General features: G+C 42.0%; 1 protein-coding gene across 3 annotated transcripts in view; it reads right to left on the reverse strand.

The window, feature by feature from the left end:
• ROR1 (receptor tyrosine kinase like orphan receptor 1) overlaps positions 1 to 26,038 on the reverse strand; it is a 409,877-nt gene that overhangs the window by 160,329 nt on the left and 223,510 nt on the right. Inside the window, exons 1-3 of one of the 3 annotated variants that reach the window (XM_047727875.1) lie at positions 23,915 to 24,012; positions 22,449 to 22,585; positions 20,007 to 20,078 (exon numbers count right to left, since the gene is read on the reverse strand). In XM_047727875.1, coding sequence (XP_047583831.1) covers positions 20,007 to 20,078; positions 22,449 to 22,491 — 115 coding nt within the window. In that variant the 5' untranslated portion in view covers positions 22,492 to 22,585; positions 23,915 to 24,012. Of the gene's footprint in view, positions 1 to 20,006; positions 20,079 to 22,448; positions 22,586 to 23,208; positions 23,256 to 23,914; positions 24,013 to 26,038 lie in introns of those variants that run through there. The other 2 variants (XM_047727876.1, XM_047727874.1) reach the window with 2 other exon arrangements.

Below are 26,038 nucleotides of genomic sequence, written 5' to 3' on the forward strand. Positions count from 1 at the left end.
GCATTTCTACCTTGTAAGATACTCAGATGGGTCATTCCCTCCCTCCTTCCACCTCCATCCAGGGACTACATATTTTGTATAATAAAAATGGAAGGAGAGGATGATACCTGTGATATTTTTCCTAGGAAAACAAAGCAGGTGTGAAGAAAAACTCAAAACAACAACAACAAAACTGAGCTGTTTTTGGCTATTCATGGAAGTTCATTCTGGGTTGTCACCTCCTCTCTGACCAGGGGTTGATGGTGGTGGTGGTGGTGGGAACAGAGTGGTGCAGAGTTTCATAGCACATGCCGAAATGTTATTTAAAACACATGAGTACACAGGAACAAAGGTTTTGTTCAAACTCAAGGCTATGACTTCACAACAGGAAAGAGAAATCCTGAGTTAAATAAACCATCTGAATGCAGAAGAGAGAATTAATGATCATTTTTAAAGAGCCTCTAAAGTTACATCAACATGTACACCAGCTCCAGGATGCAAAGGCCCAATTCTGTTGAATACAAAAAGCAGTCCAGCCAAATAGAAGATGTTATAGACCAGAAGAGTCATGCATTTGGAATGAGCAGCTATCATTATCATTCATAAACTCTCCAACTTGGATACAGTTGTATGAGCAGACGCTTCTGGTCTGATAAGAGCCTGGCTCTGGGAAGAAGAACAAGATGACCCAGATTTCTACGGAGGAGACACTTTCACACATGAATCACCCAAGAAAAATGGCAGCTGCTTCAGAACATTGGCTGTCTGCCCCAGAAGCTGATCCTGGGAGGGCTTAGTCTCCAGGGACCCACCTTCAGTATGGAATGCAATCAGGATAGCAAGGCTAAGTACCTCATCCATCTGACTTCCAGAGTCAGGTGACAACTTGTGCATATTATTTTTTCCTCAGCTAGAAGAGTTCTTATTTGAAAATGCAGCTCCTCTTGGCTAGGATCAAGTCAATTTTATTGGTAAGTAAGTACTTCCAAAGCTGTGTTCTCCAAACAGCTTTATAAATATAAAGTAATGGGACCAATAACACACTTAGTACTGTAATGATAATTTGTAATAATCTTAATAAGAGTTTTATAATATGTCTTTCCAAAAAAAGGCAGAAGACAGGTTTTATAGGTCAATTCCCATTAAACCAATGTCAGGGAATGAGAATTTCTGAGTCACAGGATTTGAGAGATGGAAGAAAACAGAAATATTAACTATACCAAGGCCCTCAGAGTATGCCTGATCTAGGATTCCTGGAAAATGATCATGAACCCTGCTTCAATACCTTTAGGGAGAGGAAGAGTGCCTCTTCATGCCTCTTCATGAAGGAATGGGCAGAGGAGATCAATGAACCACATGAATTCACACTAGATCTTTAGCCTTTTGGAACTTTGATTTTCTCATCTGTAACAGATGGAACTGTTTTATAAAAACAGGTGGGAGTGGAAATAATGTGTGTAGAGCAACAGTTTAGCTCTTGGTTATCAATGAGTGTTATTCACTGCCTTTTTAATTAAAAAGGTCTTGCCTACATTGGAATGAAACCTGCTTCCTTGAAACTTAATTGGCAGTCTCAATTTAAACCTCTCAGGAAACACGGAAACCATTTTTTCTCTCTGTAAGGTATCACTTTCAATAGAGCTTCCTACAGTCTTCTTTTCTAAACCCACCCAATTCCCTCCACCGTTCCTTAGAACTAATGAATCACTCAAGACATACCTTTACAGAGTACCAACAAAATGAGGTCTAGACCAGTTGGGAGCACGTTAGGCAGGGTGTCTGCTTTCAAGGAGCCTAAAATGCAGTGTGGGTGCAATAGCGGCTAAATCAAAATACAAAGTATTATTATGGATAAGAAGGGGCAACTAAATATGACTGGAAACTGGAGAAGGCTTCATGGGAAGTGACATCTGAGTTGGGTATTCAAGAGCTGGAAGGATTTTGAAAGGCAGGAAGCTTATGCTGGGGGAACAGCTTAGACAAAAGTGTGGAGAAATGAAAAGGTATGAAATCTTTTAAGAAGGGTGTTATGGACTGAAATGTGTCTCCCCAAAATTTAGTGGTGAAGCCCACTGTGGCTGTATTTAGAGACAGAACTTTCAGAACATAATTAAAGTTAAAGGGATCATAATGGTGAGGCCTTCATCTGATAGGATTGGTGGCCTTATAAGAAGAGGAAGATCTCTCTCTCCTTTTCCCTCTCCCCAAATCCCCCTCACCATGTGATGACACAATGAGAAGGCAGCCACCTGCAAGCCAGGAAGAGAATCCTCACCAACAACAGTTTCCCGCCAGACCTTGATCTTGAACTTTCCAGCCTCCAGAACTGTGAGGAAGCAAATTTGCTGTTTTAGCTATGTGTTGTGGTATTTGTTACAGCAATCTTAGCAGACTAATACAAAGGGCAACTACTGAGGAATATCAATGGGTAAAGACTGAAGAGGAGAATGAGTGGGTATATTGATCAACTGGCCAGAATGAGGAAAATAAATGGCCAGGTTTTGGAGACAGAGAGACCAATGTTCAAAATCAGTTTTGCTGCTTTATTTGTTGTGTGATGTTAGGCTAGTTACTCAAACTCTCTGAGCTCAAACCTCTTCTTTGTTAATGACAGAAAGAGATAATCTACATAAGGCACCATTTGTGGTGTCTGGCATATGGAAGGTACTCTATAAATGTTCAGAATTATTATTATATTATTGTAATTATTGCTGATCACAAAACTGGTACTGAGGTAAGACATAAGAGTGATACAGGATATTCAACGATCAATTTATTTTTTAGAAATGTCCACAAGCTGAAAGATGGTAGCATATTCTCTATTCTTAACATTCTTGGATGGCAACTGCCTCTCTCAGAATGCTAATAATAGAAATCTAATTCTCAAAAAAGAAATATTGTTTGCAGAAGAACAGCAGGAACTATGAGAGAAAATGAGCATGCAATTTTGGCATTCTTGTGGTCTAAGGAGATGGAATTTGAAGCATGGCCAGATGGGTCCTTGATCTGTTTCCTGCTTTGCAAATTCCTGTGTATCTGTAATACCCAGCTCTAATGTCACCACCTCCATAAAGCCTTATCCACAACACCCCCACTCCTTCTATTTGTTCACCTACTTCTCTTAGTCTGTTTTCCCATTGGGCTGCAAACAGCTCGAAGACAGACCCAGATTATTTGTTTCTGTCCCCAGCACCTATGACAGTGCCTAATACAGAGCTCAACAAATGCTTGTCAAATGACAAAATAGGGACAAAAAACAAATACTAAATTGAAAAAGTTCACAGAAACAGAAAGATGCTAACATAGGCCTGTGAATTCTCAAAAACATTACTTGAACTATATACATGCGAATGAAAGGCAGTTCTCCACACTGGCAACAAGACAAGGTATCATCAGGACAGGAGTTGTATCTACATGCTTTCCAGCCAACAGTCACATCAATGTCTTAGAAGAGGACCAAATTAATGTGGACACAATGTCAGGAGATCATGAGTACGTTAAATGACAGCATCATATTATTTTCATGATAAATCAAACATGCTGAAATATAATAGGAATAATGTATAGTGAATAGTGGGACATAAGATATTAATTACACAAATATGAGAAAAGAGAGATATAGGTATATGGCTAAAATTGTGAGAAACTCACAGGAGGTTTAGTTAACTAGAAGTTCATCATAAGTCAACAATAAGATGATACTACCCAGAAGCTGAGAATTTTGGTTGTGGGGAAAAAAGTGCAAAACAAAGGCAGAGATGGTCCTGCTGCATCCTATATGGTCCAGGTCCCCCCAGCGTGCAGTGTGCTCACTCCAGGAGGCCACCTTTTATGGGGCAGGAACATGGAAAACAAATTAGGAGGAGAAATAATGAATGGCAACTGCTCAAAGCAAGGGATTACATGGCAATAATATCATAATGCTAACACACTACCACAGTCATACATGAACTCCCCCAATCCTCAGAGTAAACTCCTGAGGTCTAGGTGTCCACACACCAGGTCCTCCACCTAAGAACAGAAAAGACCCCACAGGGTCATTTGTCATTTTGTTCTAAAGTTCAAAGCAACACTGGAACAAATGAGAATACATCTGTGTAACAAGTTTCATAACAGATTGTTGGGAATATTATATTATGACACTGATTTTGACTCTTGCTTCTTTTCAATGTACTTACAAATTTATCTAGATGTAGTTTGGCTTTCTTTGCTAATCACAAATGAGGCTATAAGTCACTGCTTCAAATACTGCATACACACCTTTGAAGCTTTGAACTAACAGACCAAAACCAAAAAACCTTAAGTCATAGTCAAGTTGAAATGACCACACACAGCCGCTAAGCAAGGCAGAGCTCACGTTCTTTTAATCTCTCATTTATCTCTGTCTGTCTCAGAGTTAGGATGTATAATAATAGGAATTTCTGAATCCCCATCTTATACATGATAAAACCAGGGCCCAAGTAGGTTAAGTAATTTACTCAACAGTATAATAGTTCCTGAGTGCTAGAAGAGAAACCCAGGCCAATATGACTGCAAAGTTCAAAGAAGAGACTTTCCAAGAAGGAGTAGTAGACATGGCAGAGAGAGGGAGAATGAAGACCAGTTGGCTTAGCTTAAGAAAGACCATCCAAACATTAAGACTTCTCAAAGAGAAGAATAGGTTAGCCTTGTGTGATGTTGTTAAAGAAAGTATTAATGTAGAAGCTTTCTAATCAGAAAGAAAGCATTAATGAAGAAGGTTAATACAGAGGACTTACGAGACTTTTGGAAGAAGAGAGTCACGTATCAGCTGGAAGGCTGGATTATATAATCTCTAAGGGTCATTCACCTTGGAGGTATCTCTGAGTCTAGGTTGTGGAAAAGCAGTTGACTCTGGCAATAGATTAATTTCCTGCCTTCTCCAGGGCTAGAAATATTGCTCAACTTGACCCAGACTTTGGAAAGGAAGTGTTTACTTATAATATTTTCAAGGAACTAAAAGGGATTCCATCAAATTGGTGAAAGGAATCCTTTTCTAAGCATGATACCGGGGTAAAAAATCATAAGAAAAAGATTGACTTATTTCATTTCATAAAAATGAAAGTTTGCTATGTTATAAAAACACACGTCATAAGCAAAGTTGGATGTTAAACTGATTTTTTAAATGCAGCTTTCAAATAAGTAAGAAAATATAAATATAAGTTGTAGTAGAATAGAGGAAGAAAAGAAGAAATACTCATCAGAGAAAAAATAATGGCTGTTAAGGGCAATAAAATGCAGTCTTAGTTATCAAAGACATGGAAGCTAAAACGACAACAGCATGCCATTGTTGTTTTTATTTTTTAATTTTTTATTAACATATAATGTGTTATTTGCTTCAGGGGTACGGGTCTGTGAATCATCAGTCTTACACAATTCACAGTACTCGCCATAGCACATACCCTCCCCAAAGTCCATCACCCAGCCACCCCATCCTTTCCACCCCCTCTTCATTCCAGCAACCCTCAGTGTGTTAGTCCTGAGGTTAAGAGTCTCTTATGGTTTGTTTCCCTCTCTGGTTTCATTCTGTTTCATTTTTTTTCTCTCTTCCCCCATGATCCTCTGCCTTATTGTTGCTTTTAAAACAGACAATGACTGAAGCACCTGGATGGCTCAGTTGGTTAAACGTCTGACTTCGGTCCAGATCATGATCCCAGGGTCTGCCTCCCCCCGCCCATGTTTGTGTTCTCTCTCTCTCTCAAATAAATAAATAAATAAATCTTTAATAAACAAATAAAACAGAAAATGCCTAAGAAAATGACAATATCTATTGTTGGTGAAGGGAAACAGAATGTTGCGTTCTCCTGCCCTATTGCTAGGGACTGTAAATATGCAAATAGGTTTATGATAACACCATGAAGCCAGGTACTGCCTGTCCTGGGCCCTTTAAAGCAATTTTCATGACAGTATTATTTATAACAACAAAACCTGGAATAATTCTAACTTTTTCAACTACAGGGGATAGGTTAAATAAATTAAGAAATTCCCCTATAATGGAACATATTTAATAAGGCCAATAAAACTGATGTCATTAAAAATATTTAATGACACAGAGGCTGGTGATGTTGCAAAAAGACAAATAACACTAAACAACAGAGAACGCCCCAATATGGCTCCATTTTGGTAAATATAAATATAAACACCTGTGCATAAGAAAAGACGGAAAGAACACATGTTAGCAGGGACTATCTAATTTTGGTTTCATTGCTTTTACTAGGTTTTCTACAACAAATACATTGAGCTTCTAAAAGTACTTTTAAATTTAGATTTTTATTTTTTAAGATTTTATTTGTTTATTTGACAGACAGAGATCACAAGTAGCAGAGAGGTAGGCAGTGGGGGGAGGGGGGAGCAGGGAAGCCAGAGAGCCCGATGCGTGGCTTGATCCCAGGACTCTGGGATCATGACCTGAGCCAAAGGCAGAGGCTTTAACCTACTGAGCCACCCAGGCACCCCTTAAATCTAGATTTTTCTTTAAAAAATTTTATTTTTTAGAGAGAGTGTGAGGTGAGCATTACCCCAGAGTGAAGGGGGGGGTGTGTGGGGGGGGGCAGGAAGGGGCAGAGGGAGAGGGAAAGAGAGAGAATCCCAAGCAGGTTCCATGCCCAACACGGGCTCCATCTCACAACCCAGAGATCATGACCTGAGTCAAAATCAAGAGTCAGATGCTTAATCAACTCAGCCACCCAGGGCCCCAAAATCTAGATATTTTTTTAAAGAAGAGAAAGTTTTGAGGAAAATATCAATAAAAGTTACAGAAGACCCTCCAGGCCCACCGCAGCTCAAAAGAGCTGAGCTGCTGAACCCAACTTCCTGACTAAAGTCTCCTGGAGACTTTAGTTTTCCTGAAACAAGAGTTGATGAGGCCACTTCAACTGACCCTGGGGAAAAGGAGCCAAAGCTGTTTAGCTGGATTCTTAAGTGGTCTTTCAAGAGTTTCCCAGGCCTTTCCCAAATCTCTCTCTTAGCAAGATAAGTAGCGGGTTTGTGCAGCATGGGAGGGATGCGTGACAGCAGGTGACCCTGACTCCATACAGGACCCCTGTGTCATCAACACTAAATGGCACTCACTTAAGGCCAGCACCTCAAGGTCTGCCCAGGATTTACCTGGGATCCCGGCCCAAAGTTTGATGAGATTGTCATGATCGGCCTGATTGCCACTGGGAATCTTTAGCACAGAGATGCCCATCACCAGCAGGAAGCCTTCCTCGGAACTCCTGTCTTCCTTCTCCCAGCTCCCCGGCCCAAACATTCCCATCTACCCAAACAAACTTTATTATAAGGTAAAGAAACAAGACCAAAACATCCAGAAATTAAAAACCACAGTATCAACAGCAACAGAAAGTCAAAGTCTCTAAAAACACACACTACTAAGATTTCACCCCCCGTTTTTCTAGTTCTTGGGATGCACCTGCCTGGTCAGGAGTTGGAGAGGATTTCTGATCACCTAGCAGTTGTCGATGTAAAGACAAAGACTGGAAAAGCATATGCAGATCGAGTCTACAGCTCAGAGGGCATCCCCTTATCAGATCAGGATGTAGCACTGCTCTCCACAGACACCAGTACTCCTCTATGACAAGTGAGAGCCCTGAAGTTCCGAGGGGTCTAGTGACGGGCCCAAGGTCCCCTTACCGGTAATCAACCTTGTGGGCCAGGGCTCTGCCTCAGGTTAGGGGCAGTGGCACTAAAACACAGTTTCAGCACGGAGCTGGTCATACCCACCTGTGTAGCCCTCCGAGGACTGTGGTACCAAGAAGAGCATCAGAGAAGCTTCTTGGTGTGTCTATTTTATGGATTTGGGGTTTTCTTATTTTTGTTTCATTTAGGCAAAATTCACATAACATGAAATGAGCTACTTTAAAGTGAAGAAATAATTCAGTGGCATTGAGGACATTCACAATATTATGTAAACACCACTTCTATCCAGCCCCAAAACAATTCTGTCACCCCAAAATGAAACCCCATAAACATTAAGCAGTCAGTCCTTCAGGCCAGTCCCTGGCAAACTCTACTCTTTGTCTCTCTGTACATTTAACTATTATGAATATCTTTTAGATGGGACTTTCTGTATCTGGCTTCCTTCACTCAGCAGAACATTTTTGAGGTTTATCCACATTGCAGCATGTTCCTTTTTATGGCTGAATAACATTCCATTGTATGTACATATCACATATCACAATGTATCTACCAATTCTAAAGGACATTTGGGCTGTTTCTGCCTCCTGGTTATTATACATCATGCTTCTAGGAACATGTGTGTCCATGAAATTGTTTGAGTACCTGTTTTCAATCCTTTGTGGGTATACATGAGTTTTCTTATTTCCTTAATGTATTTTTATTTTACCTGACTATAAGAATATAGGATATTTATTGAAGAAAATGGAGAAATTGGCGGGAAAATGCAAATTTTAAAAAATCACTTAAGGGTGATTAAGAATATCCTCTTCCAGAAAAGACAGTCTAAAAAAGATAACACTAAAAAGCTTACAACCCTGTTCTTCCTTTCCTCCCTATTTTAGAACTAGGTAATCACTGAGAGTATGGACTTTGTAGTCATAAAAACTTGGATTTGAATCCTGGCTCTGCCATTTACTAGCTGAGTCACTTAGCCTCTATAAGCTTGTTCTCCCAGCTATAAAGTAGACACGATAGGACCTATTTCACAGGGTTTTTATAGCACATTAAATGGAATGATGTTGTGATTAAAGTGTCTAGTACAGCCCCTGGATAAAACAGGCATTCAGGCTGTAATAGTTGTAATAGTACTTCCCACACAGAGATTTGCTAACTATACTAGAACGTGAAGTTTGTAAGAGAGGAATTCTGTGTTTTTACCATTGTATCTTTAATGCAGTGCCCAGCACACAGTTGGCACTCAATAAATATTTGTTGAGCGAATGAGTGAACATAAATGTCGGAGAAAAGAACTGAAATGAGAGATCTGGGCAAGAGCCCTGGGAAAACACAGCTTTCTGAGTTCAGAAGATAGGTAACGACCAACAGAACATTTTTACAAGGCGTCTTGAATTCGGCACAAGCATATTCCAGTGGCTGGTGTTGGTCAAGTCCGACTTAGGGCTCACGTAAAATGGAATCATATGCAGATAAGGTCAGAAAATAAGTTCATCTTCAGTGCAGTAACAGGGGCAGAGCTAGGAGCCCTCGGAGGCATGTGGTGAGTTGAACTTCCTAAGCTGCTGGGCCAGCTGAATCTCAGGGCTTTTTTTCAAAGCAAATGAAGCATTTGATGGAATAAACCCAGGCAAAGATATTTAAGCATGGGGCCTTGACAGGAACTGCCCTGAAGTAATATCGCTTGGAACTAAAGAGATGATTAGTGAGCTTCTCATGGCCCTACAGGAAATCTTGCCTGGCATAGGAATGCAAAATTTTCCAACCTTGTCTAAAAACAGTTTCCCCACACTCCACTGCCTCATAATGATGTCTGTAATGGGTTGCAGAGCTCACTGCCCACGGGAGGCCTCGCCGCCTTCCTCCTGTTGTGGGTCCATATCCCAATAAGGGACTTGCCCTGTTTGGAGACTAACTTCTCCTACAAGCTCAGGAGGGTTAAAAAACGGAGTTGTAGGCATGGAAGTTCCCAGGAGACTGGCCTACCTCAGGTGGCAATTAGTAGGGCCTAGCCAGGAAGGATGTGAGAATTCTTTGTTGCAGGGTAACAGGCTGTCTTCATACAGGTATGTTTTCATACCTCTCCTTTAAATCGCCTGTCCCTGCTAAAATTAAATGATTTTCAGTATATGTGTGTGTGTGTGAAATCATTGTTGAAAGTCTCTCTCTCTTCCACTAAACTGTAGACTGTTTCTGTCTTATTCATTACTGCATATTCAGCCCTGAGTAGAGGCTTTGTCCACTATGGGCACTCAGGAATGAATCTAAGGCATTTTATTAAAAAAAAAAAAAAATTTTTATTTATTTATTTATTTATTTATTTATTTTTTGAGAGAGCATGTGTGTTTACAAAGGGTGAGGCAGAGGGAGAGAGAATCTTAAGCAGTTTCCACACTCCGTGAGGAGTCCAACACAGGGTTCACTTGTTTAATTTTGTATATATATACACATTTTTAAAAATGTCTATTTGACAGACAGAGATCACAAGTAGGCAGAGAGGCAGGCAGAGAGAGAGGAGGAAGCAGGCTCCCCACTGAGCAGAGAGCCCGATGCAGGGCTCGATCCCAGGACCCTGGGATCATGACCTGAGCCAAAGGCAGAGGCTTTAACCCACTGAGCCACCCAGGTGCCCCTTTGTATATATTTTTTTATATATTTAAATATATATAAATATATATAAGTATATTTATATATTTTTTGTGTATTTAAACGCCTATATTAGAGTCGGAGCTACCCAGATACATAAATAAGACATAATTTCTGATCCTGGCAAGCTGTTCTGCTGCCTTCACTCTTCACAATGCTCCTCCTCTTTGACCTCCTGCTAGAATGGAAGATCCATGAGGGGTTTGCTTAACATGAAGAAGATGCTTCAGGAATATGTCTTGCATGGGGAAGAGGTAAGGGAAGGGGAGGAAAAACGTACATGAAAATAAGCATCCCCTAGGAATGTGGGGAGGCTCATCCACTTCCCCACTTCCCCCATAGAGTAAGTCATGGTTACCTATGGCATCAGGAAAGCGTTCTTGGAAGAGGTAAGGTCTGAACTGGGTCTGTAAGGATAACAAAAGGTTGAGAAGGGTCCTCACATCATAGCAAACACCCAGGTTTACACAGAGGCCTGGAATAAGGTGGGAGGCAATGAGCAGTTTGGTTCTAGAGCACAGCAAGCAGGAAAAGAGGGGCTAGATCAGTGGGAGCTGAGGCAGGAGCCGGATGGCAAAGCACTTTGTAGTATCTCTCTTCTCCTGCCCTTAGCCAAAGGACCTCTAAGTCCAAAAGTCCCTGTGAGTCTTTGAGCAAAGCTTGAGCAAAGCTTGACCAAAGCCACAGGCCCAGGACCAGAAAGACCTACTATGATCTCTAGGAGCAGGACCTCAGACTGCAAGTTCTAGAAGCACCTTAAGGCCAAACTCCAAAGCCATTTCCAAAGTGGGTGAACAGAAGGCTCCCTCAGAAGGGAGGTTTAAATTCAAACTAAAAGACATGCAGGAATGGAAAAGAATGGCCTGAGCAAATCGAGAAACTCTCTGCTGCCTCCTTATTATTTATGCCTCCAAGATGGTGCCTGGTCTTAGCCCAGCAACTACTGAAAATGGTTCCAAGGGAGTAAGGAATATGAGACCCAAGAGAGAAGGTCAATAAATCTCTATCCTGATTCTAAATGGTAAAAACAGGAGCATAAATATTTCCAAGCTGGTCTGATCGCTCCTCAGTCTCTCCTGGGCGGTGGTTGCTGGGAGCGGGGAGCCCCGTGCTCCTCACACAGCCAAGCTGGCCTTTTGTGGAACACCCTAGGGCCTTATCCCTTTAAGCTGAACACCCTACTGACAACAGCCCATGGAGGAGGAGACCAGAGGGCTGATGGGAAGGACTGGTGTCAGAAGCTGGAGCTGGGAAGACCACTGAGTGGTGAGGTTGGCCCTCTGTTCCTATGGTGGGGCCCACTGACAAGCCCCTCTCTTCTGAGCGGGTTTTGAAGAGGCAAGATTGAACCGTCCAGGGGCATCTTCCTGTACTTTATGACAGAATTCCATAGGCCTCCTCTTGGAGTTTCCTTCCCTAAAATGCATTGACTTACCAAGTAAAGAGGATTAACAAGAGTTCTAGAGAGCACAGCTTGGTTGAAGGGGAACTGATGTCCATGTCACATGCTTCCAGGCTGGGTTGTAGGCCAACGAACTGGGGACTTGTCAATTAGCAAAGGCTAAAGTAGACACAGCCGGGCTGGCAGAACTCCCCTGCTCTCCTATCAAGAAAGTACTCTCACTGTTTCCAGGACGAGGGTAGATTTTTTTTTTTTTTTAAGATTTTTTAGGGGTGCCTGGGTGGCTCAGTGGGTTAAGATTTTTTAAAATATTTATTTGACAAGAGAGAAAGCACAAGCAGGGGGAGCAGCAGAGGGAGAGGGAGAAGTAGGCTCCCCCCCCCGCCCCGAGCAAGGAGCTAATTTGGGGCTCCATCCCAGGACCCCGAGGTCTTGACCTGAGCCAAGGGCAGATGCTCAACCAACTGAGCCACCCAGGTGCCCTGAGACTAGATTTTTTTTTTTTTAATTGTTGTAAAGGAAAAGGAAACTAACAGTGGAGACTAACTTTGGATGGTCAGGAAAAACTTAATTTGCATGGTTGACAACTGCGCCAATATCTGAAGAGGGAAAGAGGATTCTGGGTAGAAAGAATGGCCAATCAAATGCCCCTGGACAAGAAAAGAGCTTGGCTTGCTGGAGGAACCTCAAGGAAGTGAATGTATGTGGTGCAGGGCCAGCCCAGGAGCCCAGTGCAAGGCAGGCTTTGAGAGAGAGGGGCAATGTTGGATCACAGGACCCTGTTTGAATGTGCGCAACTATAGCCCCAAAGCTGTGATTCCTGCACGGATCTGTGATTCTGCCGCTGTCCTTTATGTCACCGTTATTAAATTATAACACCTTGTGCCTCAGATCTCTTTTTATCTTTTTTTTTTAAAGATTTTATCTATCTATTTGAGAGAGGGAGAGCAGGAGAGAGAGAGTAAGCAGGAGGAAGGAGCAGAGAGAGTGGGAGAAGCAGAATGCCCCCCGCTGAGCCTATTGCGGAACTCAATCCCAGGACCCTGAGATCATGACCTGAGCCAAGTGGCAGATTTTTAACCAACTGAGTCACCCAGGCGTTCACTGCTTCAGATTTCTAACCTGTGAAGTTTTGCTCTACAAAAACCTTATTAGTCAAAATATTGCCTTTTGTGAGAGCTAATGATCAGATTATAATCAGTAATGATAATCCCTTACACTTAGATATTTTAAAGCATTATATACAGACATGGAATTAGTTTTAGAAAAATTTCTTTTCATACAAAGTAGCTCTTGGAATTTTAAAGCTAGAATGGGAATGAGAACATAGCCTCATGGTCTGAGGAGGAAACATTGGTTAGGAGATTTCCCTCAGATTCTAGCTGTTGTTCCATTAGAGCAGCACCTTTGAAAAGAAATATAAGTGAAACAACACACGCAAGCATCATGTGTAATTTTAAATTGGCCAGTAGTGACATTAAAAAGGATTAGGTAAAATCAATTTTATGATATATTTCACTTAATTCAAAACATGAAAATGATCATTTCAACAGGCAGTCAATATGAAAATTATTAATGAGCTACTTTAAGTTCTTTTATTATATCAGGCCTTTGAAATCCAGAAGTGTTTTACAGTTACACTACATCTTATTTTCGACTGGCCAAGTGTTCCATAGCCACAGGAGGCTAGTGGCTACTGCACTAGACCATTCAACACTGGACCCTCATAATGAAGAAGGCAGCCAGAACAAGGACTGATACCTCCCTCTTTACAGATGAGAACACTGAGGCCCAGAACCTAACTGACAAATCATGGACCTGGTGGTGGAGTTGAGTTAGGACTAGAATCTACATTCCTTGTCAAGTGCTCTTTCTCAAATCATACTTCCCTCCCCTTGAGAATAAGAAGGAAGAATGGGAACCATAAGAACTACCAGAAACAAGTACCCAACTGTACTGGACACTGGACTGGGGCTTCATACTTTATTTAACTCTTACAGAGACCCTGTGGAGTTGATGTCACTTCTCCCATTTTCCATGAGGCTACTGAGGCTCTAAGAGCTTCTATTGTTGACAGTGGCAAGATGGCATCTGTCCTTGGAAGAAAATGCTACTACCTGTATGAGGAAGATGTTGCTTGAGGCTGTAGAGGCCAAGGGCAAGCTGCCCCAGGATGGGCCACTTTAGCATGAGTGTTATTTTGAGTTAAAGGTGATCAAAACCCAGCAGAAACAGGAAAAGCTCTTTCCCTGCTTCTCAACTGCCTAAACTCAACATTGGAAAGGAGAGCCTGCAACTGGAAGAGAGCTACAAACAGAAACTCCGTTTACCTAAGAAGCTTATCTGCATAATAGGGCAACCTTGTCTCCTTTCTAGGTCTTACACAAGAGCCTTCCTCCCCTTTGTATTCTCAGGCCCTACCTCTCTCCTTAGATAAGCTTCATAATGCTTCATTGTTTTTGGAATCTCATGTTGGTGTGGATTCCCCATAAATATGCCTACGAAATTTGATTTTCTCCTGTTATTCTGTCTCATGTAAATTTGATTCTAAGACCAGCTAGAAGGACCTCGAAGGGCAGAGGAAGGTCAACACCTACTGAGTTGGGGCAGTCTTAAACATCACAGGGCTACCCCAGGAATTCCACCAGGAATTCCTCCAACCAGCTACATGGGACACTGAATGGATAAGCTCTCAATGACCCCAGCCCCAGGAAGACTGCTCTTCAGTCCTTCCTTATGTAGCTCCTTCCCCTACTGCCACTGCTCCAAATCCATACAACCAGGAGCACAAGAAAAGGATCCAGCTACCCCATGTGGGCCAAGTGTGAACTAAGCTCCAAGCTACAGGACAGTCAATATCATTTAAATAGACTCCTTAAGTGCCAAGGACAAATTCAGTGACAGAGAAAAGGGGACAAGAGAAAGCAATCATTCCTGAACCAGAGACTCTGTCACAGTTCTTAACAGTCAAGCTTTCAGGGAAAAGGTGGGCTAAGGGACTGAGGCCAGCATGTAACTATCTGTTATGACCATGCAACCAAATGTCCTTGCCACAACACTCAAGTGTGGCCCATAGATGTGTTTGTTGGCCAGGAAAAGTCTTAGGTGATAGATTCAAATGCTCCCACGCCAGAGGTGAATAAAAGGAAGGTCAGAGTCATAGTAACTCCAGAGCTCATGCTCATAAGAACCACACCATACACTTCCCTACTATGTGTAAAGCTCTAAGCAAGTAGAGAAAACCAGGTCTCCCTTTAAAAAAGCAAGGCAGGACAAAAATACCCCCAAATCTAGTCTGTCAGCACAGAGAATTATTTGAAGTTGGAAGCAAACCTCAGTATTTTTTTAAGTAGGAGGCTCCCTCCCTTTCTGCTACCTACGGGTGCAATTTCCAGTCCTTTCTCCAAAAGAAACATTTGGCTTTCTACAGAGAACCTCTGAGACCTCATGTGACTGAAAATGGAAGAAGGGGAAAGAGGCTCTCATCACACCCCATCCCCAAACCCCAATGGGGAAGCTGAGGTTGGGCCCCTGTAGATCCATTTATTTTAGAAGGTACTTGGTTCTGAAGCATTTGTTTCAGAAATTACCCCCATGCCCCATCAATAGTAGCTTTCAACGGCTCTTCCCAGCCCTTCCCGGGTGGCCTTGTCTCTTTTCAATTTCATTTCCTGTTGGAAAGGATAAACAGGTAACTGTTTAATGCCACTGACTGGACTCATTTAACAGAAAAAACAGGACCTGAGTGGGGCTGGGGAACCAGGGTGAGGTTGATGGTTGGACCAGAGCAGCTGGGTGAAGAGAAAGGCATCACAGAACACCTATGGCGGGGCTTATTCTACTGCTCCTGCTTATGACGGAACGTCGCCCCTAGGAGGTTGGTCTAGGAAGACACATGTAATCAGCTGCCATGTTAGACGTGGATCCCTACACTTGGCCTGGAGGCCTTGGTGGGATCCTGGCACTGCCACTCCCTACTGGTGCCCTTCCGTCAACTCCTTCAAGCCTGATGAGCCTCGGTAGCCCGTCTGTTCTCCCATACAAGGTGCTATGAATTTGAACGATGCATGCAACGTGCTTAGCCAGTGCCTCGCACATAGTAGGGTATTCACTTTCAGCAGCTGACAACCAGCATAGGAACCCAAACAATGTAGCGCCATGTTTCCTAGTACATGCCAGACACTGTTGGGCAATAAGGTCACGCTTATAGATGACAGAGTCCCTGGCTTTAAAACAGGCAGGCACGAAACAGATAATTTCAATACAGCATGGTAAGGATCCTAATCAGGATAGATATGGGGTGATGTGTACCCCACATATGAAGTGTCTAGGGGCACTGTTAATGGCATGGTCAATGGGACTGATAAAAGGACTCATTCATTGTCTCTCTCCAGAATGCAAGGTCCAGCAAAGCAGGAACGCTGCCTGTCGTATTCAGCTCTGTACCCATTAGGAGCACTAAGGGAATGCTTGAGGCGGTCTTAAGTAAAGAAGGAATTAGCCAGGAGGAGAATGAGGTTAAAGGCAATCCAGTCAGAAGGAACTACATGAACAAAAGTGCAGAGACTAGAAACAGAGTGATACATTTAGGGAATTAGAGGCAGGTTGTTGAAACATATGGACTATAAAGTACGGGGGAAGGGATGAGGTGAGAGGAGTCAGCGTGCGGGTAAGACCATGGAGAACCTTGCTTATCAAGTTGAGTGTGGTGCTGGTGTGGGTGAACACACAGGTGTGGAGGGCCAGGATGGAAAAGCTGTGGACACGGGCTGATTGAACAGGATCTAAAATCTCGAAAATATGCTTTCCCTATATGCCTGCCAAAGTACCTATGACTTTTTTTTTTTACAATAAACCCCAAAGTAATAATCATATTAACCAAAAACAGCTGTTACTTCTTATTCTCCAATTAGTTTATCAGATTTGCGAGCCAGGTCAATTTTCCCAACAACCAGATGAGGTAATTACTTTTGTTATCTCATCTTACAAGAGAGGAGACCAAAGCACAGATCGGTTGAGTGGCTTGCCCAAAGTCACACAGAATGTAGGCAGTAGATACAGGATTCAAACTTAGTCACCTGGACCCCAGAGTTCATTCTCTTAACCACCATGTTATCTCAAACCTACCTTCATTTCATCATTTCTCTCTTCAGCTGAATGCATCTACTGTTTGACCCATTTGATGAGCTTTTAATTTCAATAGCTCTATTTTTCAGTTCTAGAATTTCTACTTAGTTCTTTTAAAATCTTCTTTTTTAATCATATAGTCCTGTACTTGACCCAAGGTTTCCATTTCCTCTTCACCATGAGACATTTTATTTATTTATTCTTCCCATGAAACATTTTAAACATATATTCTTTCTCAAATCAGTCTATTGTCTTTAGTTTCAAAGGCCTGAGCTCCTCTGTGTTTGGTCTACTGACTCTTGCTAACTGGGTTTCTTTTATTCCTCTCTTGCACGTACTATACTTTCTAAAAGTGCACTTAACCTCAGTAGGAATCTGCTGTTGTTATTTAGTGGTTATGATTTTTTAAAAATTTCATTTTTGGTGGGAGCGCCATAGGCACTGGGATGTCGAGACATTTTGTGAGCTGGTTTTAGGTTGTCCCCAGTCAAGGTCTCAGAGTTTAATCAATTCCAGACCAAGTTTTTACATTCGCTTCTCAGTCTGTAGCTTGTGTATGACATGAGAAGAACTCCAACCCCCAAGCCCCATGTAACACAGATTGGGGTTTGTATCTCCCATGGGTGACCCCAACAACCCAGGGTGGTTCATAGACTTCCACACCACACCCTCAGTAGAACTGGCCTTTCCTGCTCGGTTCAGTCATCCCTCACTGACAGCCTAAGCAATGAATTTGTTTCTTATGGCCTCAGTTCTCATCTCCATGGGATATTGAAACTGTAGCCCCAGAGAACCATACACATTCCCATATATTTATAAAACTTTTTATTTAATTCCTTCTTGCTGATCATCGCTCTACCTACCATGGAGCTTTCTCTTCTGGCACCTGGAGATTTCTCCTTATTGGGTACCAGCCTGTCAGTGAATTTTTTTCATTGTATCCTTCCACTAGCATCTCTGTGTAATTAGGGGAGAATGTCCCTTGACTGCCCACATTTAGATATCAGTCTTTCCCACCTGTGTTCAGGGAGGATGGAGACCTTTGTCTAATTCATCTTTCAATACTAATTTTTCAGACAGTGCCCAGACCAGAGTAGGAAGCAAAAAAGATCTGATCGATGAATGAAAGAATTAATCAGCTTTCTTTCTCATTCTAATGGGAATGAAAGGCCATATACTAATTTTCTTCTAGAGAAATATAACACCAAGAATCTCTGGAAAGCCATCCATACTCTCTGGAAGGCCAAATTGAACAAACAAAAAGCTGGGGGCCTGTCTTAGACCAGCTTTTTAGCAAGCAGGTTCATAGCTATCGACACTACTTTTTTCTTGAAGGGCACCCACTGCTAATTACCGTGCTGGTCTGGTAGAAATTCAAAGCCTAGCAGCCTCACCCCGTGACTGCATGTAACTGATGTCCTTTTATAGCCATAACCGGAACCTGATCAAAACATGTAGTGTACAATGATATCATTTTTACTGCTGGTGCCATAAGGAGCTTGCCAATTATGTTCGCATTCTTGAAAGCACCTAGCAAAGTGCTTGTCACAGAATGGGCACTGAGCAGACATTTAGCGGGCTTTACGTCTTCTTTCACATTAAAAAAAAAAATTTAATAAATATTTGTTGAAAATCCACTGCCTCCTAGGCATGGTGCCTGGTGCTGGACATGGAGAGAATAATATACAGTCCCTGTTTTCATCCTAAATTACAAAAAGAATGTCCAAAATAAAATTGACAAGAGAAAATTATTCTAAATGCCCTCTCATTTAAGGTGAAAAGATATCTCACATCATCCCACCACCCTAAAATGCCTAACAAAGTATAACCACCAACATAACCTTGCCTATTACTGTTCTATAAGCTTCTCTCGCTTCAGGGAGAAAATACAACTCCCAGGGAACACATAGGCTGACAAAAAGAGCTGATTATCAAAGTTGTCTGACACATGGGACAATGACTTTTGAGCTTTTGTCACTATAATCCCAGAACCTAGAATCATACCTGAACTAAAGCAGAAACTCAGTAAGTTTGTTGAATGTATTTGCACATACAGATACAGATGTGCCCTTCCATGTATATGTCCTGAGATAAGTTGTGATTCATTATTCCACACATACTGATTGAGGATTTCCTATGAACAAGAGTCTGTCCTAGACTTGGTGATGGAGACAAAGACAAAGACCAAGGACAAAACAGAAATCCTACTTAAAAGGAACTTTCAAGCTTCAGAATGAGATAGACAGGTATATAAATCACCGTGATGTAACATAGAAAATGCGAAGAGAAGCAGAGGAAAGGGCTATGGAAGTTCCAAAGAGGGAATGGTCACTTCCTGCTGAGGGATTAGATAAGACTGTGGCTAATAGAGAATTTGTTCTTGGTCTTGAAGAATAAGTAATTTGTGGCATGCAGAAGGGAGAGAATGGTTAGTGGCAAAGAAAAAAGGGGTGATTCAATTGGAAAGAACAGCTTAGGCAAAAGCTAGGGAAAGAAAAGCACAGGGTAAATAAGAAATAGAAATGTCACTGGAGATGCATAAAGAGACATAAAGGGGAGGAAAGGGAAACAAGCCTGGGAGGGTGGGATGAGCCAGCCTGCAGGGGCTTTGGCTGTGTCCCCGATTTACCATTCCAGGACACGGGATCTCTATGGAGTAGCCAGTGCTTAGCATATGGCGGAGCTTAATTAATACTACAACAACTTCACAGCAGGAACCTGTTCCCCACGTGCGCGCAGGAAGCCGCCATCTGTAAGCACAGGCAATTACAAACATTCCAAACACTCTGCCCTGAACTCTGCAAGCACATCAAATACTCGCTGGAAAAGGTCACCCAGCAAACAGCTCTGATCAATCCTGGCCCAGGCAGAATCAAATCCCCTAAATAAGATCCACTAGATGCAATGTCAGGAAGGTCAGAAACAACCCTATTTCACATCTTGAAGCGTTTTTACCATATGGAACGTTTTAGAGGAAGAAGGGAAAGGAAAGGGGGGAAAAAACCCTCCCCAGAAATAATAGAATTCCAAGTAATTAAATGTTAAATAATCACAAAGTAAGCAAGGGATTTATTTTGGCCCCCGCCACTTTCTAAGGATCTAAGAAGCAGTTGATTTCAAAGAAGGCCATGCCAGGATTAAAAATGGAGTTTCACGCCTCCCCCTCTTCCCTACCCCCATCCTATGCATCCCCATTGTGTACCTTTGTCGAGTTCACTTGAAATGTTCCACGATGAGGTAGGCACTAACTCAGCAGTGACTGACAACTCTGTTTCTGGAAAGAAAAAGAAGGGAGGGGAGAAAGACAGGGTGAGTGTAAATATATAAGTAACTTATGGGCTGTTAGAAGCATTATGGGAGACTTCCAAACGCCCTGCCCTGGGAGAGAGACCAGTGCAATCCCAGAGTTTATTAAGCAGGAATGCCCGGGGAAGACTCCTGATTTACGGAGGCTATCCAGGAGAAGAATTGGTAGACCAACGTGCAAGCCTGTTTTCTTTGAAACATGGGCTTGAAAATTAAAATACAAATATTTCATGAACAAAAAAAATCAAGCCTGAAGAAATGACCAAACATTGTCAAACATCAACTTTTCTTTTTCTCGTTAGAAGACCACTCCTAGACTATACATAGTCTTTCCATGGAAAATGAGAGCTACATTGCTGATTTTGTTGTATTTGTAAATTGATGGGATTTCTATTAGTAGAGAAATCTATGTCTCTATGTGGAAGCTTATAGTCAAGACAAACGAAACCTAAGTTTTCGAATACGAGAGTCAACCAAGGCAACTCAACTTAAAAGGCAATTTTCAAAACCACCATTAATTAAAGCAAACATGAAGATCAACAATCTACAGGGTACAATATACTATGGAGATATAAAAATTCTTTAATAATAGACTGTAATATACAAATTATGTTTTTATTGTTTTTGAAATTTTAAGTGACAACAGTGTCCTACTAGCACATTTTAGTAAGGTTTCACTAACCTTCTCTTAGGCTACACATACACACACACACACACACACACACATGCTGTATTACAGAACTTTAGTACTGAGCAATATCTCAGAGAACTCAGAGCCTATGACATTGGATACATGGCACCCAGGGGTACCGGGACGGCTCAGTCAGTTAAGTGTCTGACTTTAGTTCATGTCATGATCTCCAGGTCCTGGGATCCAGCCCCATGTTGGGCTCCTCGCTCAGCGGGGAGTCTGTTATCCCTCTCCCTCTCCCTCTACTCCTCACCCAGCTTGCCTCTCTCTCTGGCTTCACCTTTTTACCTAAATATGCATATTTTCTACCATTTCCTTATTTACTGATGGGGCTTGGCTGCCACTTGGCCATAGACGCCACACACCATAGTCAGTGAACTTTGCCAAGAACAGGATGTTTACCCACTGAGACCTTGCAACAGCCCACTTTGTTTGTCTACTGCGTCTCTGATCAACCTGTCACACACAACAGAGACAAAGGGTTTGTTTGGTTTGTGCAGAGGGTTTCCTAGGGTTTGCCTCTTTCCCTGTCTAAGCGGCACCTGGGAAAGAAAGTAGAAGAACCCCAACCCAAATGGTCCCAGTCCCTTCCTATGTGCTGAGTTAAAAACAGCAGAGCTTCTTTTAAGGGGACCTGAAGCCAGATGGGCAGTATGGCAGGAACCTGAGAGCACATAAGATTCCAAAATATGAAAGAAAAAAGAAAAAAGTATCCTAAATAGGAAAAATGCTTCACCCAAAACCACAGTGCTCCTGTTCGCGATGAACCATTTGTCCTACGAATGAATAATTCGTGCAGGTGATTCCACGAGAAAGATCTAACTGCCTACATTGGGGGCCCTCCATGAATGACCCCAACCACAGCTCTACCCTCACCCCAATCCTGCCACCACCCACTTTGGCTCTTTGAATAATGGCCCTTTGTTTGCTGTATTATGGACGACTGCGGTTCACTATATAAAAGAGCTCATCAAGCACTCCAGTACCCAGACTTCAGGGAGCTGGGCAATAGAAGCATGGCAGCCAAGGCAGCATTTCAGGCAAGGAAGCAGAAGGTGGGGAAGTGGTGGGATTAAGATTGACCTTGACAGTATTTACATTCAACATTTTCATAGCTTCATCTTACTGCTGCTCAGTTACACTGCCAGAAATACAGGTTTCATTTTACAGTATTAATTTTATAGAAAGTTAGCCCGATGTCACTTGGTTTTTCTAACCTGAGTTTGAATTGCTGATTGAATATAATTTGGGACCGATGACAAATGAATAGATTCCTGGCACTGCTAATGGCAAAATTGTTCCCCATGTGTCTCTGGACACTAATGACTACTCTGCTCTTGGACTAAGGCAACGATAATTTCAATTCACAAGCTTATTAAGTGATTGTGATGATTCTGAGGAATTTTGTTCTCGGTCTCAAGATTTATTCCTTTAGATAACCACATGTTCAGCTTTTCAGATAAAATGATCATAAAAACAGATAAAATATTTTAAAATATGAATAACCTCCCTAAAAAATATTATCTTCCAAGGCCACATTTTTTGAAAGAAAGGCCGATTATTTTCTGTGCAAAGTGTAGTAATAGTAATACCCCCTCACAAAAAATGATGTTACTAGGCTTCCCCTCCCCCAAAAGGAAGGCTGACCTTTATGTGAGAAAAATTCAGTACTTGTCAACGTGCACTCCATGGAGTTCAGTCAGTAACAGCTTTAGAGAGAGGCACAACCACCAGCTTTGTCCACGTAGGATCTCCACTAATGGATTCAGCTTCTTTCCTACATCCTCATCATGGCAAAAGGATAAGATATTTCCAAGTACATTTAATACCCGCTAGCAACATCTCTTTGTGTAAAATTATTGTGGTAAGAACAAACTAATATGGGCCAATTAGGAGATAGTAGACTATTTAATGGAGGCACACACCTAGATTAAAATACTAATTTCATGATCATGAGCAAGTTACTTAAAAACTTTTGGCCTCTATAAAATATTTCTCATCTATAAAATGGGGACAATAAAAGCCACCTCACAGGATTGTGGTAAGGATTACATTAGATTATGGTCCAAAGTGGACCTGCACACTGTCCAGCACAGAGTGGACCCCCAAGATCTTCTGTGCCTTACTCTCGGTCTAGTAAAGCAGATAATAGCCACCCGTTAAGCAGACATCCTCCGGTTAGCGGCTATGTCACTATCTAGGTTTGAAATAACACATTCTCCACGCTTTTAGGAAAGACTCTGTATTTCTCATGCTCTACTAATCTAAGCCAATCTTTTCATTTTTGTGAGGTTTTCCCCAAATTGATCACCAGTTCTCTTAAGAACATAAGTGCTTTTATGCATTTTTACCCAATTTAGGCAAATCAAGCGTATTTTAGAAAACTCGAGCTCTTATCTTCCCTGACCTCTGCAGGAGGGCAAACCATTCTTCTCCCGATTTGATCAATAGGAGCTATTATCTTTGCAGTTTCACTGATGATTGACTTCTTGGCACTGATTCTGCAAACCATAAGGTTTTGGTATTTAAGCCTGAACAGTGGGAGTGTTATTTGGAGGAAAGGGAAAAAAAAAAAAACAAACCAAGCCTTGAATCCTCCTCATTGATAAAAGCCTGTGCTCTCTGAAAGGATTACTGGTTCATCTCAGCAGTTGGCAGGTAGAGACCCCACGTTCACAGGATGTAGAATCTCTTGCAAGAAGCACCCAGCCACGCCACATCCTGTATCCTGAAGCAAGGATACATGAGCTTACACAGACATAGACCAGCATACTCAGGAGACTCGTGGCCAGCCCCATGGTCACCAGGGCCAAGTATGAGGGAATAAATGGCCCAGTGTCCTTGACCAGAGCCCGAGTCCCAGAATGTTATACTCGGGTATGCCTTAGATATTTTTTATGCCCACTGGATTTTGTGGGGGGTAATTTGATAGAGCAACATCAGAGGCTGTAGAGGGAGAGAGGACAAAAGGACAGGGCTCTAGACCCTTCTTCAACAGGAACAACTTTCCATATCTCTGTTTTAACTATCAGATATTGTGGAAAAGTCTCTGATGCTTTAAACAAAACAAACAAACAAAATTAAGCCTCTCCTATGGTACAGGCTTACTTTACAGATGAAGAAAATGAGGGCCACAGAGGTCAAGTGAGTTAGTGAAAATCACAGAAGTTCTAAATAAACCCAGGCCTTAGAAATGACTTAGAAATAAATGCATGCTGCCTTCTCTCTGTGTTCCATTATCTTCTGTCTGTGCCCCTAAGACATGCTATGTATCCTTAGAAGCTGAGTTCAGAGACACACACAAGGCATTTTCAAACAGCTAGGGTCAGTCACACAAAATCGGTACACTTTCTTCTCTGCTCATGGTCAGTGGGGCCCAGGGGAGGGTGGGAAGGAGGTGGGCATTCTGATGGCTTCAAGTTCTCTGCTATGCCGTGTCATTCTAGATATTATTTGGTGATGGCTCTCAGCCATGGTTCCTTCCTGTCACCAGTGCCTGAGTGGAGGAGAAGCCCATAGCCATAACTTACTTGTAAGGTAACTTACTTGTAAGTTACCTTTACAGAGAGCACCTGTTTGGGAAAGTAACAGCCAAGCAGGGCACGTTCCCTAACAGTACAAAGGGTCAGTCAGCCAGGGCACTGTCCCAGCTCTGGGTTCACAATCACCCTATATCTGGGGTCCTGAAAGAGGGGCCCCTCCGCTCTGGGAACTGAACTTACTGAGGAGAGAGCAAAGTTAGAGCCTTTCTCACCCCATGTGAAATAGTCAGGACTGGAGAATTAATTACTAGACTCAGTATCCACTATGACCTCATAATCCTCAGTGACCTCAAATTTGGATTTCTGATGTAATCTTTCAACAAAGTTATCAGGACAGTCAAAGACCAAAAAGAGAGGACAATTCTGCCACCTTAAACCCCCTGCTCCATCCCTAACCACACTACCTACACGAAACTATGAAATCAGATTTTTTTTCTTATAAAACCTATAATAACTTTGTAAATAGCATAATTACTATGCAGGTGGTAAAGCCATTAATTTGTTGAAGAAAAATTTTAAATATACCAAAATTTGTGGTATTATTCATATTTTTGTAGAGAGGGAATTGTTAAAAAAAAAAAAAGTCCAGGTTTTCTTAATGTGTGAGGGTCTCAGAGATCTTGTCAACAAGTTCATAGGTACCATGACTATCTCCATTCTTAGACTGAAGAACCAGAGGTAGACATATTAGGGCACTTATCTACTCAGCTTGTTGGGAGAGGGGTAGGATTTCTGATCAATCTGGGCAGGGCAGTCTGACAGTAAAACCAGAGTGTCTCCAACTGTGCCCCAATCAGGGGGCGGGGGGAGGCTGAAAGGTGTAGCCACTTCTCTCAGGCTTAGGCCCCCCTTAGCCCCAGAAGATCCCTGTGAATTCTAAGCTCCATAGAACACAGTTTGACAATGGGTATCTGAGACATTATACCTCCTTCCTATCAATGCCCTGTTTCTTAATTCTAAAACCCAAAAAGGACAGTGAGGAACACAAAGGGGGGGGTGGGATACTTCTTGAATCATCCTTAAATGCCTTGTTTTTCTTTGAACACATTATTTGCTTCTTTAAGTCTTCTAAATTAATATAACAGATCACATGCACTTGTATTTAAAGGAATTATGTTACACAAAGCACCACAATGACACACATCCTTTAAAGTCAATAAAAATAATCTTGAGAACTATCTTACTTAAAAATACCATACTTGGGCTCTCTTCCATGGAACTCTAGAGAGTCGCACACCCATTCACTCCCTCACTCATTCATTCATTCAACACACATGTGTATAAGCACTTCCAATGTGTAAGAACTAGGATGAAAAATCTTGTCCTGGTCCCTAACATTTTCAAGAACTCACAGTCCACTGGGAGAATATAAAAACACAACCATAAACTGCATGACAGAGCAACAATAGAAACTGATAAAAATAATCTCCCCACCCCATGAGTCATTCCTCCCACCTTACCCTAAGCAGGCTAAAAACACCAAGAATACTGAATAAAATATCACAAAACAATAAATAATGCATAGCTGAGATTGAAAGGAAAGAAATTCTCAGGTGTCCAAAAGGAAGAAAACAGTAAGTAGAAGCTGATGTAGAAGGTGCGTTATAAATATAGACCCTCTGGGCTGGAGGATCAGTTTCAATGCTCACTTGAAAACCAAAAATGTGACCAGAGAGAGATCTAGGTTCTGGCTTA

This window comes from Lutra lutra, chromosome 4, assembly GCF_902655055.1.
Source record: "Lutra lutra chromosome 4, mLutLut1.2, whole genome shotgun sequence".
Lineage (NCBI taxonomy): Eukaryota > Metazoa > Chordata > Mammalia > Carnivora > Mustelidae > Lutra > Lutra lutra.